Raw genomic sequence first — 20,759 nt, 5'->3', positions numbered from 1 at the left:
AACCCCATTGCTCCACTTCTGATCCAGCTCCCTGCTAAGGTTCCTGAGAAAAGCCACAGGAAAGACGGTGAAAGATGGACCAAGCACTTGGTCCGCTGCACCCAGACAGGAGATGGAACTGCTAGATCCTGCCTTTGGCCTGACCCAACCCCAACCGTGATAATCATTTCGGTAGTGGACCAGAAGCTAGAAGATCCTCCTGCCCACCTCTCTATAATACTTCCACATACGAATACATCTTGAAAGAAAAGAAAGGAAGAAAGAAAAGAAAAGAAAAGAAAAGAAAAGAAAAACAAGACAAGACAAGACAGCTGGAATTTCCAGTCACTTCCTTTTCCTGTCTAGAGCTTGCATATGATGATATTGGTCATTGTGTAAGTCATTTTCTAGCTACTAAATCAAAAAGCTGTGATACCAGAAATGAAATAACTAAATCACTAACCCAAGACAAGGAGTCTCTTCCTTTAGATTGGTGTTTTCTAAAAGTTTTACTTGTTTGTTGACGTTTGAGCACACATACACACAAAGCGAGACAACAAGGATGAGAGAAAGAAAAGAGGAAGGGGAGAAAGAGAGAGGGAGAGAACTTTTACCTTTTTTTAAAAAAAAAAAAAAGATTTATTTTTATTGAAAAGTCAGATTTACAGAGAGAAGGAGGGGCAGAGAGATCTTTCATTTGTTGATTCACTCCCCAAGTGGCCAAATGGCTGGAGCTGAGCCAATTTGAAGCCAGGAGCCAAGAGCTTCTTCCATGTCTCCCATGTGGGTACAAGGTCTCAAGGTTTGGGCCACCCTTGACTGCTTTCCCAGGCCACAAGCAGAGAGTTGGATGAGAAGTAGAAGAGCCAAAACATGAACCAGCACCAATATGGGATCCTGGCACATGCAAGGTGAGGGTGTTAATCACTAGGCTATAATGACAGGTCTGAGATCTCCTTTCTTATTGTTCACTTTTCAAATGCCCACAACAGTGGATGCTTGGCCAGATAAAAGCCAAGAGTACAGAATCCAAAATGAGTCTCCCATGTGATTAGCAGGAATGTAGGCATTTATCGCATTATCTGCTGCCTTCGGCAATGCACGTTAGTGAAGCTGGAATGCAAAGCAGAGCTGGGGGCGCAGTACAGTGGTTCAGTGGCTAAATTCTTGTAAAAAAAAAAAATGGGATCCCATATGGGCACCAGTATGCATCACAGATGCTTCACTTCCCATCCAGCTCCCTGCTTGTGGCCTTGGAGAGCAGTAAAGGCCAACCTAGGGCCTGGCGGCATGGCCTAGAGGCTAAAGTCCTCGCCTTGAACGCCCCGGGATCCCATACGGGCACCAGTTCTAATCCCGGCAGCTCCACTTCCCATCCAGCTCCCTGCTGTGGCCTGGGAAAGTAGTCGAGGACGGCCCAAAGCTTTGGGACCCTGCACCCGCGTGGGAGACTCAGAAGAGGTTCCAGGTTCCTGGCTTCGGATTGGCGCAGCACTGGCTGTTGCGGCTCACTTGGGGAGTGAATTATCGGACGGAAGATCTTCCTCTCTGTCTCTCCTCTCTGTATATCTGACTTTGTAATAAAAATAAACAAATCTTAAAAAAGAGAGAAAGTTAAAAAAAAATAAAGGCCAACCTAAAGCCTTGGAACCCTACATCCACATGGGAGACCCAGATGAAGCTCCTGGCTCCTGGCTTCACATTGGTTCAGCTCTGGCTATCGTGCCCACTTAGGAAGCGAATCAGTTATTTTTCTCTCTCTGTCTTCTCTCTCTCTGTAAATCTGCCTTTCCAATAAAAATAAATAAATCTTAAAAATGGAAGGAAAAAACAAAGGAGAGAAAGAAGGAAAGAAAGAAAAAAGAGAGAGGAAGAGAGAAACAAAGAAGGAAGGAAAGAAAGAAAAAGAAAGGGAGAGGAAAAAGAAAGGAAACAAGTAAGAATAAAGGTTGAGCTGGGACTCCAACCCAGGTATTCTGAAATTAGTTGTGATTGTCTTCTAGGTAGCTTCTAAATTTCTGTGCCCAACATCTGCGCCCAGACAGCTTTTCTATTTAAGATTTACTTACTTATTTGAAAGGCAGAGTTACTGAGAGGGAGGAGAGCAAGGAATCTTCTATCTACTTGTTCACTGCCCAGCTGACCACAATGGGCTATACTGAACCAGCCTGAAGCCAGCAGCCACAAGCTTCATCTAGGTCTGTCACATGGGTGGCAGGGGCCCAAACAGTTGGGTCATTTCCACTGTTTTTCCCCAGGCCATTAGCAGGGAGCTATATTGGAAGTGGGACACCAATTGACACCCATGTAGGATGCTGGTATTGCCAGTAAAGAGAAAAATAAGCCACCTATATGTTTAGCCCATCGCTAACTGGGCTTCTGTTACTTGCAGCAAAGCAGATTTCCAAGCTATTCAGTAGTGATAATAGTTTTGAAATTATTATAGTATTTTAATCACAAGTACTGTAAATTGTAAATGAATGGGAAATATTGATGCTTTTGCTGTATGTATTTTTTTAAAAAGTGTGCCCCTTATTTGCCTGTAATGTTTGAATTGCATTTTGCTAAAATTAAGGAAAAAGATTTGCAAGACACAGATAATTTAGAAGAATATATTGGCACTGGGGATTATAGTTTAGATAGTATTTATATTTTACTTTGGATAGACAAACAGTACATAGTGGCTTTTTCAAATCTAGCAGAAAAATCTACTAACTATGTTCTATTTCAGCATCTCTGTGTGCTACGAATGAGAAACAATCTGCCAAGGTTTAGTTTTATACAATAATAAATGACAAACCTTCTTTTCTTAACCCCCAGGATTTCTTTTTCTGCCAACAACTCAGGTGGGTGATAAAAGAATAAGGTATTTTACTTCAGGTGTGCAGTTTTTTTTAGATGTCTTTGTACATGCAGAGGTACATCATGAAAAAACAAGAATTTATTCAGAAATTATAGAAAGAAGCTTAAATCCCTTATGTCCCTGATGCATATTTTCTTCATAGGAAGCAGATAAATTGATGGCAATTCCACTTATATATGAGGAAATGGGAACCCAGAGGGATGAAACAATGTTTTCCAAGGTTACTTGCAGAACAAAAGTCCATATCCAAGTTTGCTCAGCTTAAAAACCTTTGCTCCAGGCAGAACATAAGTTCTTTTAATTCAATCATGAGTATATTGAGTTATTATTTTTAAGTAATTCAAAATATTAGTAAAGGTCCAAAGTAAGTATATCTTTTTTATGCCTTAAGGAGCAGTAATAGCATGAATTTATAGATATAGATATAGCAGACATGTTAAACTCACTTAAAACTCACACAACAGGGGTTGGTGCTATGGTACAGTGGATTAAGCAGCCACCTGCAACACAGGCACCCCATGTGGGCCCTGGTTCTTGTGTCCTGGTCATTCTACTTCTGATACCAATTCCTGTTGATAGACTAAGAAAAGGTGTAGAAGATGGCCAAAGTGCTTGGGCCCTGGCTACCCACTTTGGATATCTGAATGGAGGATGCTTCTGGCTCCTGGCTCCTGGCTTTGGTTTGACTCAGCTGTGGTGGTTGTGAGCCTTTGGAGAATAAAATGGCAGAGGGATGTTTGTCAATGTCTCTCTCTCTCTCATATATATATATTTTTTGAAAGTCAGATATACATATATATATATATATATATTTATATATATGCTTTCAAAATAGGTAGATGAATCTTTAAAAGATTCTCTGAGGACAAAGATATCTAGCCTAGCAGTTAATACATCATTTAAGGCATCTGCTCCACTTCTGAGTGATAGGCTGGATACTCAGCTCTGCCTCATCAGTGTACCTCCCTGTTCATATGACATAACGCAGCAGTATGGCTCAAGAAATTGGGCTCCTGCCACACACAAAAGAGATTTGGATGGTGACTGGGGTATGTTCTGAGTGATGGGCTTTCAGAGCCTCTCTGTGTCCAGTACTCTCCCTTTCAATGTGTACAAAAGTGCTACCACATTCTAGCTTTCTTACCCCAGCTCCTTGCAGCATACAAGAATGGAGGTCAGGTAAGTTGAGCAAATATGCATGAGGCAGAAGGTCAGTACTCAAAGCAGGTGGAAAAATATAGTCAGTGAGCACAGTACTTAAAGAACTGATTTCCTTTACATGGGCTGCTACAAGTGTAGCAATGTTAAGCAACTGAATACATACAATTTGTACATAGAATTTAAAGAATCCTGGGGAGGAAATGCCAGTTTCATCCTGCAGAACCGGCTTTGCAATTAAATGGGTGCAGGAAAAGTCTGGTAGAAAGTGGAATTGAAAGAAATTTATTCAATGGAAAAGATTTTTGCAATCTGTGTCTTTTCCCATAATGCACTTTTCCGATGAACTTGCTGAAGGCCCCTTTATATACATGAATTTCAAAAACATTGACCCCAAAGTGAAGTTCCCTTCAAATTCTGTTTCCCACCAGTGGTTTGAAGAACCATTGGAGATATGTACTCTACATTTGACAGCACTGGAAACAAAGTTTGCCAAATGCCTCCAACTTAGGCAAGAACGTGTGACTTAATGTTCTTCTTCATAGGAATATACTTTGTGGGGAAAGTTATCAAAATAGAGATTGTTAATTTGAAAAAAAACACCTTACTTAAGACTTTCCTTGAGAGAGTAGAGAAATTTCAATTTCTAAAATTAACAAAATGTACAAAGCTCATGTGCTGTTCTCAGCTCAGCAAAAGGGCACACTGGTTAGTGAATTATTAATGAGAATATTCCCCATGCGGTGGGTCTTGCAAACAGTTCATTTGAGGCCACTTACATGCCCAGTGAGATTTCCCACTCCCTGACAGAAATGTCCCTGGGACTTCCAGGTGACAATGCTATGTCATATTTACTTCCCTTGGGAAACACTGATGGAATCATAAAGCATCAGCTGGGACGTGATTTTTCTGTGGTCTGAGATGGGAAATCCCACAGGTGTATTTATAGCAGCTGCAGGAGGCTGTTCCTACAGATGTATGAGCGAGGAAGAACTTCCTGTCCCTTTGGGGATGGCAAGGGTCATTTCCCACAGTTACTGACTGACCCAATGACTGGAGGAAGCCTTTCGAATGTGATTAGATACTTCGGAAGTGCCTTTTAAAAAGTTCATGGGAATGCACATCATCAAAAACCTAAAAAACCAATTTTTAAATTATTATGTACCCAAAGAAACTTATCTTTTAATTACATTTTCCATGAACTTGGAAAACCTTAATTTATGTTTTTTTTTATTTGGATAGGCAGAGACAGAGAAATAGAGATCTTGCACACATTGATTTGTTCCTCAGATGCTTTCAACAGCCAGGTTAGGAGCCTGAAACCTAATCCAGGTCTCCCACGTGGATGGTAAGGACTCCGGTGCTGTAGCCATAATCTGCTGGCTAATGGGAAAACAATTAGAACAAAAGCTAGAATTGGGCAAGGGGACAGGCCAGGCTTGAATTAGACATTCTCACACAGGGTGTAGGCATCCCAAGGGGTGTCTTAACTGCTATGCCAAATGTCTTTCATTCACAAACTTCTAAAAATAACCTTGAATATTCAACTATAAAGTAATATAAAGTCAAACCTTTTTGGACTCTATGTACGCTCTATAGACTTAGCCTCCTTACATGCATGTTTCCAGTTACTGGTAACTTTGTCTTCATTTCATCAATTTCTATTCTCTTGTTAACCTATTGCAATTTGACCTTTGATCCTGACATTCTGCTTAAATGACTTTTTTTTTTCTTTACAGTTGCCAACAAGTTCCAAGTTGACAAATCACTGCTGGTCAGAGGTATGCTTTTGTACTACTTTGTTCTTTCCCTGTGAAATGGTTGGTGTCTCTCCTCTCTGATTCCGGGGTTAAGTGAGTCCTGTTTCTCTGAATGTCTTTTTCAGCCATTTTTTTTTCTGTGCTACTAAGTACAGCCTTTAATAAGTTGTATGACCATCTGGCTTCTATACTCAGCCCAATTTTTACTTTATTTGAAACAATTCCTCTGTTGACCTTCATCTAATCTCAACTCATCAATTGTTCCCAGATTTGTAACTCAATTTGAGCTGTTATGATCTCTCACATTGGATTTCTCAGTGCTCATTCAGTACCACAACATGGATGGAAACATATCTCAAAATCTTCTCAAGTTTAAAATCTCTACAACTTGTCATGCCACGTTCACTTTAACAATGTACCACTTGCTTTAATCTTGATTGTAGCTCCACACAAAAGCAGGGAACAGTGCAACAGAAGCCACAGTATGTTTGTTTTTATGTTGTCTTTTCTAGGCTTATGAATGAATGTTGAGAATCCATTTATTTGCAGTGACTAACACGCTACGGAAGGAAAATACCAGTTTCACACTGCTCCCTCAAATATTCAGGAGCCACACAAAAGCCAAGCCCACTCACACATTTTCACTTTGGTTCCCTCCATACTCTTTGCTATTAGATGAAGTTAAACATCCATATTTCTTACATGACCCTCCAAAACACAGAATTCCCTACGCAACCAAATGCTTCCACGGTAATTACAATGTCTCCATCAGCCCACGCTAGTTTTGAACTTTGAATCTCCCAGTGATGTCTACTTGGCCTTTCTTGGCAACCAAACTCTGACTGATAAAATAAAATCTTCCGATCTCTATTTATCCTCCCTTCAATTAACAAATGCTGCAGTATATCTACTTTTCCCCTCACGGATAGCATATTCTCATACGATATTAAACTATTTGTTGTTCTGTAAACACAATGTGACTTATATCTTCCTGCTCCGTCTAGAAGGGAAGTCTTGCTTTCGTGAGTTAACCCAGAACAATCTTATCCTGTAAGAATAATTTCACATCACCCCCGTTTAAGTCATAAAAGACATTTGCTCAACCTCTACCCCAAACCTGATACATTGCTTCTCTGCTTCCTTAATGCATTAGTTTAGATAGCTGTGTGTAATTGCTGGACAAGTTTCTCATTAGTTTTATAATTATTTGAATTATTTTATATTTTTATGAGTATTACAAATAATATTGGAAATCAGCTATAGGCCATAATTCATTCTATAAACTTCAGAAAAATATTGGTAAATTTTTCAGGATGTCACAAACACAAGGAATGAATTGGAATTGGCCTCAAGACTCTAAAATTCATAAAGGTTGAATATTGCTTTTCTGCAACTCTTCTTTCCAAGAGTGCTTCATATTTTGTGAAGTTTTTAAATTTTAAACACTTGCATATACATAATGACATGCTTTAGGGATAGGATCCAAGTCTAAACACAAAATTTGCGCTTCATACAGGTGTTCTAGATGCATCCTTCTGAAGGTAATTCTATACAACATTTCAAATAATTTCATCCACGAAACAAAGTTTCATGCTGAGGAATTTCATACTTGCAGCATCATTTTGGTGCTCTTTGGTATTTCGGATTTTGGAATTTCAGATTAGGGATGCTCCATATGCATTTTGTTCTACCATAAAACTAGGAGAATAGGCATACATGTGTATAGGCACACTATAAATTCCTGAGGTGTGCATAATTTTTGTTGTTATAAAGTTTTGGCCATCCTGTCAGCTCAAGTAGAAAGATTATACTCATTTAAACGCTGGGCAAGAACACACTTTCAAAAAATATCAAACCTATATTTCCTTTATACGCTGTTTTCATAAATGCAATATGAAACAGCTTAAGTGCAGATTAAAATAAACACTGCTTTGAGAACAGCATTTATCATTGCCTCAGTTTTAAGACATTTAGCTTGGACTGCAGTATGTAACTCTGAAGAAGCCTGAAGGAAAAGTTTTCCTCCACCACATCAGTTACTGTACTATTCCCAGAGGAATACTATTTGGTTTGTCTGGAGGACAGAGCTGATGTGTGGAATGCTGGGGGGGGGGGGGCAGCGCGAGGAAGGCAATGACAGGAGAAGCAAGTGAGCAGGAGCCAAGGGGCCGGAGTGCCACGTAGGACATTGTTAGAGGAGAAACAGTGGGATGGCCGCAAAAATCAGGGGCTTATATCCTAAGGTAGGGTTGACACAGATTAGAAGGAATTGGTAATTTAACCGCCCCGTAGATCCACCTGCGACCCGCAGGGACTTACAGACTGCCTTTGAGCTGTGGGGCGTTGCTGGGCAGTATAGAGTAGTAGAAATGCTAACTGGACAAAGCGTCTCCAGTGGGACTGTGTGCGGCAGAGAGTGAAGGATGTTGGCGAAGAGACCCTGTAGGGAGCCACCCTGTGTTGAAGGCTCACTGCTAAAGCAAGAGGCAGGCAGGGAGCATTAGGTGTACAAACGAATTGGGTGACAGGGACGGAACCGAAAGCATATAGAAAAGACAGGGAATTTTACAATCAAGCAACGGATCTGATTTCAGTGAGACCTAAGCGTTTAAGGCTCAAAGCAAGCCTTAGGCGCACTGGTAATCACACAGCATGGGTCGTGCTCCCATGCATAAACAACCAGAGGTCAAGCAAATACCGGCTGTTAAAATTCACAGAGTAAAAAGTTCCCTGGAACCTTATCTCACCAGAACATGACACATAACTACAGCCTCCACAGATATTTCTTAGTTTTGGGATTTTTCAAATCACTAAACAAATGTCTTCAGTGACTTTAATTAGGCTCCCAGCAAGCAAAGAGAGAAGGGCATTAGAGGACACAGGAGTTGGGGGAAGGGGGACAGGAAAGTGGGTTGGGGCTTGCAGCACGCCTCGCCTAACCTTCCCGAGGCCCAGTAAACTGTCCCCTCCAAGGCCGCTGGGAGCACAGCCGGCTTCCTCGCTAGTCGTCCTGCCCTTGACAGTGGTGAAAAATGTACTGTACAAGAGGTTCGGAAAAAGCAGCCGGGTGCACATCTTTTGCTTCCAGTGGCTCTTGGGTTCTTCTTCTTGCTGTCGTTCAAGTACTCTCCCTTTCCCCAGTCCTCCTTCTCATAACACCAGCGCACAAAAGCACACATTCAGCCAAAGCTCTCTGGGTTTGGAAGCCGGGTTGGGATGCGGAGGGAAAGTTCATTGTCTGCAGTTCCAAACCTCCCGTGGTGGCCCCCTAGCTCCCTGCTGTGTTGGGCTGCCTGGAGCGTGCGTGTCACCCTGCTCCTAGCCATTGTCCAACCGTGCATGTGCTGCCAGCTAGCAGCAAACCCAGAGACCAAGCACAGGACATGGCATGCAGCCTGCGCCTTCCGCATCTCCTCTCCCCGCAGCTGGGTAAGCATCTCTTACTTTAGAACTCAAATGTTTAATATTCCTCCTCCCCTTCCAACCCTGCCATTAAGCTTTTGTTTTGTTTTGTTTTCCCCCTAGGTAAGGGACACCAATTTAAAAGCAGCCCCCATGAGGAGCTGAATGGATGTGGTTTCTCCCTGTGCCAGCCCTAGGGATCTGGGCTCACAGGACTGCTGTCTCCATCTGGGCAGAAGAAGCAGGCCCAGAGCAGGACCTGTTCCGGGATGCATGCGGATGAACTGTGCAGGAGGCGGGGGCCATACCTGTCCTCTGTTCTCATCTGTTTCTCTATGCATCACTGCCATAGGCTCCATACACTGCTGATAGAGCTATAACCTAATGGGACATGCAGTTCTTACCAACCTCATGGATGAGATATGAAAGTGGATTCCTTTTAAACAACATTGACAAAATCATCCTGGCCAGATTGAAACTACTCACCAGGAAAACCTGAAGGAGGGAGGGTTTCAAAAAAAATCCCCAATTTTTTTCTTTTTGGTATTTAACTTTTATAATTTCATTTTCTTTGTGGATACTAAACAGGGGTTGTAAATTAACAAGTGGCAGATCAAAGAGGAAAGGGAGAAGGGAATGTGATTTAGCTCCTGGCTGATTTATCAGCTTACTGGACAGGGCATTAAAATTACATGCACCATGTTTCTATTTAGACACTGATTCCATTTAATTATTCTTGCTTTAAAGCAAGGGGTAATTATACAATGTGTTGATATATCAACCTTGTAGGTAAACATTTCATTTGACTGATGCTGAACTTTATATATCCTCCACTCCCAAACAATCAATCCAAAAGCATCTCAGGTTCTTTTCTTGTTCGTAAATTTTCATATTTTTCCAACCCCAGTTCCTACTACTTTACATGTTAGGCCTCCCCCAGTCTACCTTATAAATACATTTGAAAGGTCACCCTAACTTGAATGTTAATCAAAGCCACCTGTGATGGGGTGAATACAGACAATTGGAATATTAACATTTTCCCAATAGTGGAGGTGAGGCAGGCACAGGCAGCCAGAATGAAGTGCCAACAGGTGAGAACACAGAACAGGGAATTGCCAGAGATGTAATTCAAGGGGTCACAGCAAGGCTACTTGCTGGGTTTACGTCCAAAAAGGGCCCCTGGTGGCCATAGCACCTCCTCTCAGAATGGTCAGCCAGCTTGCTTAATTCCCATCAGTCAAAGTGATCCTTAAAGGACTGTTCCCTAAGCCCCACCTACCTAGCCCTTCACTCACACTAAGAAACAGAAGAATACGGGCTTGGACAAATGAGTGTTGGGAAGCAAAGGCACCTTCAAATCACTCTTTCACAGTTCCAAGCTCTAGATTTCCAAAGTTGCAATTTATCTAAACAGAACATGAATGTGTATATATGTAGAGATAAAGGACATTGATAAACCGTCTACCTACCTTTCCGAAAACTAAAACACCGTTTGATTCTTCTGTATGTAGTTTTTGGGATGAAAGGAGATGACGCTAAGGCACCTGAGGGGCGTGCCCCAGAATTTCTGTCTTCAGGCATCATACAAGCCCCAGGTCTTGAGACAGCTTCAGGCTTCTTTAAAATCTGCCTCTGTGCAAAACCCCACAGCCCCTCCCTCACATCTTTGCTTATTTGTTAGATTTGAAGTGCCGATTCTTAAAACTCCAAGGTTGTGATCATCCAGGCTCAGGCTTAGGAGTAAGTTATTACATTTCATTTACTCATTTTTAAAATCAACTTCCCTTTCTTCTGCCTAATCTGGCGAGTTTTAAAGGTCTTTTCCTTTAGGTTTCTGTAGACATTCCTGAATGTCACAGGAAAATTGCAGCAAGCAAGCTGCACTTGCCACTCAAACAGCAGGCACCGGTTTCATCACTACTATTATCATCATCATGAAGTACTGTCTTCTCAGCTGGACTAGGATTCCTTTGCAGAGGTCAGCAGATAGCCCAGTGCACAAGGGGGAAACCCAACCACGACAGAGAGGCCCCTGAGGAACACGTCAGGACTGTCCTTGCTGGCTTCTTTCATCTGAGCATAAAGGGGAGAAAAATAATGGCCCTTTCTCCAGAAAGCATTTTTGTGCTTGATGGATTCCTCTCCAAGGACTTCTCCGTTCCTTTGACAGCACCCCTTGTGTTCTGATGCGCTCTGCAGGCTTCTCCTTTTCCCCTTCAGTCTTCAAACTCCCCTGGGAATCCATACGTCAGAAGAGTCCAGTGCTCATTCCAGAGGCTGCTTGGGTCCTCTGGAGCAGGTAATTTGGCGGGGAGCTTCACCCCCTCCACTCGCTCCTCTCCTCTTTTCTCAATGAGGGCTGGGCACGAGCAGGCAGGGCTGCAGTTGCCTCGTCACTGTAGCTGTGGCTGCGGCTGCCTCCAGTGCCCGCTGGTCACATGCAGCAGGTGCAGTCACAACAATATGAGAGGAGGGGGGCTGGGGGATGGGAATGCCATGCTGCAGTGCCATGCAAACTCCTTTCTTCTTCCTGACTTTGCCTTGACCTCCTGGCTCCCATCTGTACAGCACATTTACAGCAGGCTGGCACAGCTCTCCATAAGTAACACAGCCCCAAACCACTTCTCGGAGAGTCCAATGTCCCCTCTCCCTCCCCTCTCTTACCTACATGTATTATCTTTCTGTACAAGGTTTACATTTTTGCAAAGTCTTTGCAACAGCATCTAATGATGAATGTTGCTTTCATGTGTAGAGCAGTAAATATGCATGTTTGTTATAAATGGATATGTATATAAGTTTATGTTGATAACATAGAACGTTAGTTAAAATACAATGGCCGAATCTACAGGTAATACAAATACACAAAATGTGCGCCTGTGTGTGTGGGTGTGTGTGTGTGCACACATGCACGTGACATACACACGTTTCCCAGATAGAGGCTTGAGAAGCAATTCGGTTTTCAATATTCTCACATGCTCTTGCATACTCCCTCCCCGCTCCTCAACCCCCACACCCACCATCTTTCTGAGTCCTGCTTACTGAACAATTTACTCCCTGGGTTAATCATTCATCCACCTGGCTGTTCCATGAGCAGGCTTGGAATGCTAGTGCTTTAACCCCAACTGACCCACACAGCCCTCACTGGAGCTTTACAGAGCTATAAGGGGTGCTGAAATGATACTCCCCTTAAAAACATCCCTACCCTTGCTAGCATGCCCAGATCACTAATATTCTGCCATTGAAAGCATCATTATTAGTTATCTACACCTCTTAGTTGTGTCCCCCATGTGTTGCTAGGAAAACAAAGAGTTACAGAGGACAACTAACTCAGCACCACTGACTACAACATTCACCCATCAGACCCCATGACTGTGAAAGGATTCCTTGCCTGCACAGGCTTTGGGACTGGAAATGCAAAAAACAGTTTCTCCAATTTTCTTATTATCCAAGTGAGAAAACTGAAGCAAAAAGAAGAGAAGCCATATATCCAAGATCACACAGCTGCTCCAGTTCTGAGGCAAGATCAAGGAATTGACCTCTGAATTAACCCTCGCCTACCCACAGGCCCCTCTGTCAAAAAGCATTCCTTACAAGCAGGATTTGCACTGCCTTGCTGGGTCTCCCAGGAGACAGGTATAGTAGGAGTGTGATTTTGTTAGTAACTGACGGTGGGCTCAGCATTCAGATCTAAGGAATAATAATGAGTTCTCACTCTCCTGGATCCCAGCTAGGCACTTCCACAAATACTCCCTCAGGGACAATGGAAGACAATGGAATAGAAATAAAAAAAGCAAAGGTAGGGATGAACATGGGGAGGGAGACAGGAAGAGAGAAAGAGAGAGAGTTAGAGGGAGAGAGAGAGAGAAAAGAATAATTTTCCACCTGTTCAGTAAGTGTTCTAATATTCCAACTTTTGGAATTAACCTTCTAGCAGAAACCTATGACTCTAGGTAGCAATGATAAGACCAGAAGTGGCCGTTTAGGGGTGCTAAGCAGATAAACTCAGCTGGCATACCTAGACTCAGCACCAAACACTGTTATCAAATAGGAAAGGTCTACTTTTCATATTTCTACTGGTTCCTTTCCCCAGGCTAAATATTTGGCTTTTTAAAAATCTGATTGACGATTACTTACCTACACTATGTTTGGGGTGAATATTTACTACCATTTAACTTTAGTTAATAAAAAAGAAAAGGTCTGTGACTACAAAGGCCTACATTTTATGATTTTTATGAAACAGTTATAATTTCTAAGAAATGTAATTTTCAGACAAGCACCTTAGTTATTTCCTATATTGGAATCATATGGCCATTATAATAGTGGCAAAGAGGAAATGTTTTGCATATCATTATACCTAATAAAGGTAAACTTGATTTATGAAAAACATTGTTATCAAAACACAAGTTATGAAACTGCCACAGCGAAATGAAAGACACATTAAAAGTGTCTCCAGAGGCAGTATACTGTAACAGATAACCATTCATATGTCATCTTTTCCAATAAGCCATCATTGATCACCTATAAGCACTGGAGACAGAGTTAAAAACCAAGAAATCTCTATTTAAGATGAAGTAATCTAGAAAAGGAAGTGTACTCTCTTATGAGAGTAAATTGTGGTAATTTAGATACTTTTAACAGTTTTATAGAAATACAATTCACATATCAAAAGTAAACATGGCACATGATTTTTTTTCATTTTACACCTTTTTCATTTTACAATTTTACTTCAAGTTCTTTCCACACACTTAGAAATGTTATGGTCATGATGCAATAAAGAATGAGTCTCTATAGCCAGGAAAAGAGCAATTATTGTTCAGTAGATTTTATTTTCAACTTACTTTTAAGTAGTTATTTCCCAAATAGATTCTATTTGAATTATGCCTACTGTTCCCTCACATTTTAGCTTAGAGTCCATCTTAAATTACAAAGTGAAAACTTTCATGCGTGTAGTTTTCTCATAAAAGCCAGGAATTGAGAATAAAAACATGTTAAAACCAAAAGTGAAGTATATACTTTGACAACCCCTTCATTAACTCAACAACTAGGTAATCACTTAGCAATGAAACTTACTATATAAAAAATATTTTTATTATACTTTCATCAATGGTAGAAAAATCACAGAGCACCAAAGCATTCTAATATTTCTAAATTTGTGACGTTAGCACAGTGAGCATAAATGCTGGAAGCTGTTTCCTCACTGAAATAATGTCTTTTCTTCTTCTTCTTTTTTTTATTAATTATGTTGCATTATGTGACACAGTTTCATAGGCTCAGGGATTCTCCCACCCCCTCCCCATGCCCTCCCCACATGGTAGATTCCTCCACCTAGTTGCAGCAGTACAGTTCAAATTAAGTCAAGATTCTTTCGTTGCAACCATATACCAAGCATAGAGTCCAGCATCTTATTGTCCAGATAATTTCAACAGTTTCTTGGGGAGACCTTCTCTGGTCTGAAGGTAGAGCTGGCAGAATATAATCCCATTCAATTGAAAGCCCCAGCACAACATCAACAACAATTTACAACATTATGGAATTAATTGACATGCTATTGAGTAATCAATACGTTATAACAGTGCAAGTTCTTAACCACATCCTGTGACTACTTCATTGACCCTTCAATTTTTGTTTGTACACAGAACCAGCTGCTATACACTTTAAAGTGGCTATAGGGTACTATTCAGCTGTCTCGTGTCTGTTTTCATTTTATCATTTAGCAGTTTATTGTGTTGACGCATAAGTTTGTTGTACTTGATAGATTTTAGGATAGTCTAAACTGGCTTATAAATCTAACAAAGTCTTTGTCAACAGTTGAGGTGCAGAACAGTTTTAGGAGGGGTGTGCAGAGAAATCTTCCATACCCTAGTGAGGATTAACTCATCTTTGTGTTCTGTCTAGTAAGATATATGTGGATCCCTATTGATTCCTGTTTGGTTCTAAGCTTTCCTTGAATTTCTCTGACCATCTATTCTATTTTTTGGTGGGGGGGCTCTGGGACAATCCTGATGGTCATTGTAAGAGAGGGTGGGGATCCAAAGCTGGAGCTAAGCAAGGACCAGAGGAAGCTCCTCTCCCTAGTCCTGAAGGAAGTTTGCTGTTCTTCTGTTTCTGCAGATCCCTCAGGGCTCCTGGCTGTTGTTCTGATGACCTTGGATCCTGCAAGGAAAGATTTGGGCCTCTTCCATCCCATGTGGGAGATCCAAACAAGGCTGGGTGACCTCGGAGTTCCCGGCCTCTGAAGGCACTGCAATTCCCCATGTTCTCCTTGTCTGTTGGGATGTATTCCTTGGTGCCCATACTGATAGTCCTTGGTGAGGATTCGAGTCTTCAGGGTTGGGATACAAGCCTCCTCCTGTCCATCTGCTCCACTCTGGGGTCCCCCCCTGGTCTGTGCATATGACCTCCTGTTAAGAGGTTGTCAGGATCGCTCCTGATTCCCCCTATATGTCTTTGTAATTGAACTATTGTTTAATGCTGATTCAAGTCTGTTGTCTATGAATTGCTTGTTATGCTTCTGATAGATTATACTTTACGTCTTCCTCACACATTCTAAGGAGATGGAAGATTTCCCTGTTCTTCCACCCCATTTCCAACTAGCTTAGGGTCTTAAAAGTATATTAGATTTTACAATTCTTTGATGCAGAACATAAGCAATCTGATTCACATTAATTGTATGTTCATTGATTACATCACAATATCTTAATGCATTAGATACAGGCTGTTTGGGGTTAAAATAATATTACAATACATGGGTACTATTTTCCAGATTGATGTCCTTTCATCTTATATTAAGGCAAACATGTGGTATTTGATCTTTTGGGATTGGCTCATTTCCCTTAGCATTATGGTTTCCAGTTGGGCCCATTTGGCCACAAAAACTGCATTTTGTTTTTTTTTTTAATAGCTGAGTAGTATTCCACGGAGTAAATGAACCATAGCTTTCTTATCCAGTCTTCTGTTGATGGGCATTTTGGTTGCTTCCAAGTTTTTGCAATTATTGATTGTGCTGCTATAAACATATGGGTGCATGTTGGTTTCTCCTGTAGCAGGTGTTTTGGATATATTCCTAGGAGTGCAATTGCTGGATCATATGGTATGCAGATTTTGAGTTGTTTGAGTGTTCTCCATACTGATTTCCATAGAGGCTGTACAAGTCTGCAGTCCCACCAGCAGTGGAGTAGGGTTCCCTTTTCCCTGTAACCTCGCCAGCAAGTGTTGTTGGTAGTTTTTTGTATGTATGTCATCCTTGTTGGCGTTATGTGGTACCTCATTGCTGTCTTAATTTGGATTTCCCTTATTGCCAAGGAACTTGAGCATTTTTTCATATGTTTGCTTGCCATTTGGGTTTGTTCCTTTGTGAAACATCTGCCCATTTCCCATGCCCATTTCTTGAGTGGTTTATTTGTTTTGGTGTTTTGGTTGTTCTGTAGATCTTTGTATATTATGGAGATTAGCTCCCTATCACCTATGTAGTGATGGCACATGATTTTTAGCATAGTGATGGATATATGCAACCATAGCCACAGTCAATTTCAAGACATTTTCATTGTCTGATAAAGAAATGCCATGCCTTTTGGCGACATTCTTAGTTCTCTATCCTAGACCAAAACAACCATTAATAGTATTTTCTGTCTCCAAAGATTTCCCTATATGTTTTCATATGAATGGAATCACATGAAATCATCTAAGTGGTCTTTTGTGACTGGCTTCTTATGCTTCTGATAATGTTTTCTAGATTCACTGAATCTGTCGCAAGAATCAGTGTTTCATTCCTTTTCATGGCTGAATAATAACCTAACCTATGGATATATATGGTCGTGTCTTGCTTAGGGAGGGAGAGATGTTCATAGTTAAATTTATCAATGTTGGAACATTGTAGAGCTTGCTTGTCCTTACTAAGATGGCTATAAAGTCCCTAGGGATTACTGTCACATTTGACTTTAATGTCTTTAGGCCACTATGGAACTCTATTTCATGTATCCATTCTTCTGTTGAAAGGCATTTGTCTTCTTTTCATTTTTTCTTCCCTTCTTGATGTTGTCAATTGAGATAGTTTTGAAAAGCACAAGAAATGCTATAACCCTAAATAGTATACTTTAAAAATTGTTGTTTTTCATATATTGGAGGATATGTGTCCAATAAGACATGGATTTGTAATTATGGTGTTTTTATACCACAATAGAAGTAGATCACACCACTGTGTTTTAAGCCACAAGAAAGACAATGACTTTCCATTTTTGTAACAGTGTAACATGTGGCACATGATTCACATCTGGGGTCTTAATGACCTAATGCATAGGAAGTGGGATGGAACTGAAATGTTGGTTTTAAAGTGTTCTATCACAGTGGAAAACTTATTTTCAGTGAAACATTAAGTGACATCTTAATTTTAAAGACATAAAATGATTTGCAGTTATACAAATTGTTTAAAACTCAAAAAAAAATTTTTTTTAACATTTTGTTAACTTTCAGTGAGCATGTAACTAATTAGTATGAATGTGAACACCCAAAGCCCAATATCATGAGTGATAGTTACAGTCTTACATCAGTGTCAACATTCAGCTTGGTTCTGTGTTCTATGTTAATTTTAGAACACTCTGATATTCAAAATAATTGCAGTGAGCTTTTTTTTTTGGAGGGAGATTAAATGAATTCCTGAAATATGTGGCTTGGAATCTCATAGTATTTTCCATTTATTCTTTTACAGCATTGTTTTATTAGGCATGCTCTACTGTAAAACATAAACATTAAGTTTTAAAATTAAGTTTGCATAAAATGTTCGTAAAACTCCTGAAGCATGCCCCACGTTGTCATGTGCATAAGCTAACGATTGACTACAGCAGTGTTAAATAGCTGGTGCCCAGACTCCCTGGAATGATTTCTCAAAATTCTGGGCTTGTGGAACTGCTTGTGGCTACATATTTGGAAATTCTCACTGGATTTCCTTCATTCTTCCTGAAGAAAGAACCTATGTAAGAGGAGAAAATAGCGCACAATGGGAACAAATCCTCAACTGAGATAATTCTCTAGCAGATATTAAGATTCCTCTTGAACTCAGTTGCCTCAGCAGTCTTGCTACACAGGGCGGAAGCAGCCTTATTCCGAAACAACAGGAACTTTGAAAAGACACATCCTCCGTGACTCCTCTCCCCCACTCCCAATCCTTGGTCCTGAAGGTGTCTGCCAGCTTGTTCAACTTGAATTTGCATCTCTGGTTTCTGTCATGAAGAAGCCTCAAACAAAACCGTGGGGTGGGGATTTTTCAGCCTTGGGGTCTTTTAAAATGCTCCACAGTCACCTGCCAACGTTTGTTCATAGAGTTGCCATGTATGTGATCATTCTAACTAGGACACAGGGAGGTGAAAGGTGAAGCTCTGAACATTCCACGTGGGAGGACAAGGATGAATCAGACTGCTGCCTGGAAGCCAGGAGCCATGGTCACTCTGCTTATACCATTCCTTGCCCTCAGCAGGCCACAAAAGTAGGCCAGAGAAGGTTAGCAATGATCCGTCTATTAAATAGTAAATGTTTCTCTGATGGATCTGTACTGTTTTAACCATAATTTAAACATTCAACCTTTTAAACTAACCATTCAAAGATGATTTTGAACTGTAGAATGATCATTCAGTCTAAGCGGCATCAAATATGTTAGGAAGAAAAAAAAAACTAACTTTTTGAATTGTATATGCTTGAGAATACACAGATAAGAACGCAACATAAATATAGGGGACCGTTATTATGGCACAGTAAGTGAAGCCATGACTGGCAATGCTGGCATCTCATACTGGAGTCCCAGTTTGTGCCTCAGGACTGCCCTTCTTCCAGTCCAGCTTTCTGCTCATGCACCCAAGAAGACTATAGATAATGGTCCAAGTACTTGGGTCTTTGCCATCAGTGTGAGAGATCCAGATGTAGTGTCAGGTTTCTGACTTTGCTGTTGCCCCACTCTGGTTATTGTGGTCATTCATGGAACGAACCAGTAGAGAGAAGATATCTTTCTCTCTCTCTTTTAAATAAATAAATAGATCTTTAAAAATATACATATCTGGGCATTATGATTGCCTTATGAAAAGTGAATTCTATTTTGTACTGTTTATTTCAACGATATCAACATAAAAGAATTATGCTTTACATTCTTGGTATATGTTGCTTGCACATAATTTTTGTGCTCTTTTTTGACTCCATCTATTGTATTTTTTCCTTGAATGAGTTGTCTGCTTGCATTATTTATTCAATATTTCTTGAGAGACTAACAACATATCTTTCCTTTGTCATTGTAATTCTATCAGTTTATTCTTCACATTCTAGGACTTTTAAAAAATATTAAAGTTACAAATGCCTGCTTCAAACTACATTTTTTGAAGCTATAATAATCCTCAGATTTTCATCCCAAGATTTCGCATCCATTCCTTATGCCACTGAGAAGTTTGGGGCGGGGATTGTTTCCAAATCTACTGACCAACATTTTTGTTTCATAACTAGATATTCTTAACCAACCCACATGCATTAGTGTTCTCCTATAGCAGTTCATTGTTAGTATAATGGAAAATAAAATATAAGTAAAGTATTCTCAATTTTAAAAACTCAAAATATTCATGGGAAAAGGATGGCTATTAATGCTTTGGCATTGCAAACCTAAAGGAGTTACTTGAATATGCCTAACACAATGCTGAGTTGTCTGCTCTTTGTTCTAATATGAATTCCAGAGATGACAGTACCATTAGGTTTACACTTGGTAGACTTTCCTGTCTTTCTGTGACTTAAAATGGACTCACCTCCTCCAAAAGGGCCCCATATCACTCGGCGGATGGACTTCACCCAGTCTTCCATATCATTCTGGGTGCTCGCCATGAGGAGGTAGCTCTCATGATTGCTTGTCATCCGCTCCCGATCACCTCCTGTGAAATTGAAGACAGAGACACATTTAGCCAAAGACTTAGCCACCTGTATTTCATCACCAGTCTCCAGGGACTCCCTGAGACACACACGAGGCCCGGCACACCCAGCACAAGGTTTGATCCACTGATTTGGAAATCGATACCAACACGGGGGAAAGAAATATCTACTTACAAAGGAAAAGCTCTTCTGTTTCTAGGAGAAAGCTGGAGAGCCAATGTCACTCCCCGAACACAGCCTGGATTTTTTTGTCCTAGCAACCATCCATGGGCCTGCATTAACTCATAATCCAGTCTATTCACAACAAGCTGCTGAATAGGGAGAAATAGAAAAAAAAAAAATGAAAGCTGGAGAAGGTGGGTAAGTAATCCAAACAAGCCTGGATTATGAGCTGAGGCAAGGACTGGACAATCTGAGTATGGCCTGCTGTTCACATAGTGAGGCAAACACTGGAAGGTTGTGGTAGCATATTAGTTCTAGAAAAGAGATAAGAGACACATGCCAACACTCTGGACCCAGAGGTCTTTCTCTAAGTCTGGATCCTGGAAGAGAAACCTCATCCCCAGGTCACCTGAGGGGAAAGAGGAGGAAGGCAAGAAAACTTAGGTCTTGCCAGCCACAAATGCCAAGTTAGCTCTCCAATGGCCTTCACACCTGAGGGTGATGTATGAAATTCTAGCAGTGTCTCCACTGGAAAGGTTAAT

The 20,759-nt window shown here is 40.8% G+C and overlaps 1 protein-coding gene across 6 annotated transcripts in view; it reads right to left on the bottom strand.

The window, feature by feature from the left end:
• The window catches only part of ARHGAP24 (Rho GTPase activating protein 24), a 422,476-nt gene that overhangs the window by 46,085 nt on the left and 355,632 nt on the right, over positions 1–20,759 (bottom strand). For 5 of the 6 annotated variants that reach the window (XM_004590591.2, XM_004590593.3, XM_058667089.1 and 2 more), the window contains one exon: positions 19,935–20,057. In XM_004590591.2, the coding sequence (XP_004590648.2) occupies positions 19,935–20,057 (123 nt within the window). Of the gene's footprint in view, positions 1–10,631; positions 11,860–19,934; positions 20,058–20,759 lie in introns of those variants that run through there. The other variant, XM_004590592.4, reaches the window with a different exon arrangement.

The sequence above is a fragment of the Ochotona princeps genome, chromosome 7, assembly GCF_030435755.1.
Source record: "Ochotona princeps isolate mOchPri1 chromosome 7, mOchPri1.hap1, whole genome shotgun sequence".
NCBI classification, from domain to species: domain Eukaryota; kingdom Metazoa; phylum Chordata; class Mammalia; order Lagomorpha; family Ochotonidae; genus Ochotona; species Ochotona princeps.
Note: the sequence above shows the minus strand (reverse complement) of the source record. Positions and strands in the feature narration are given on the sequence as shown.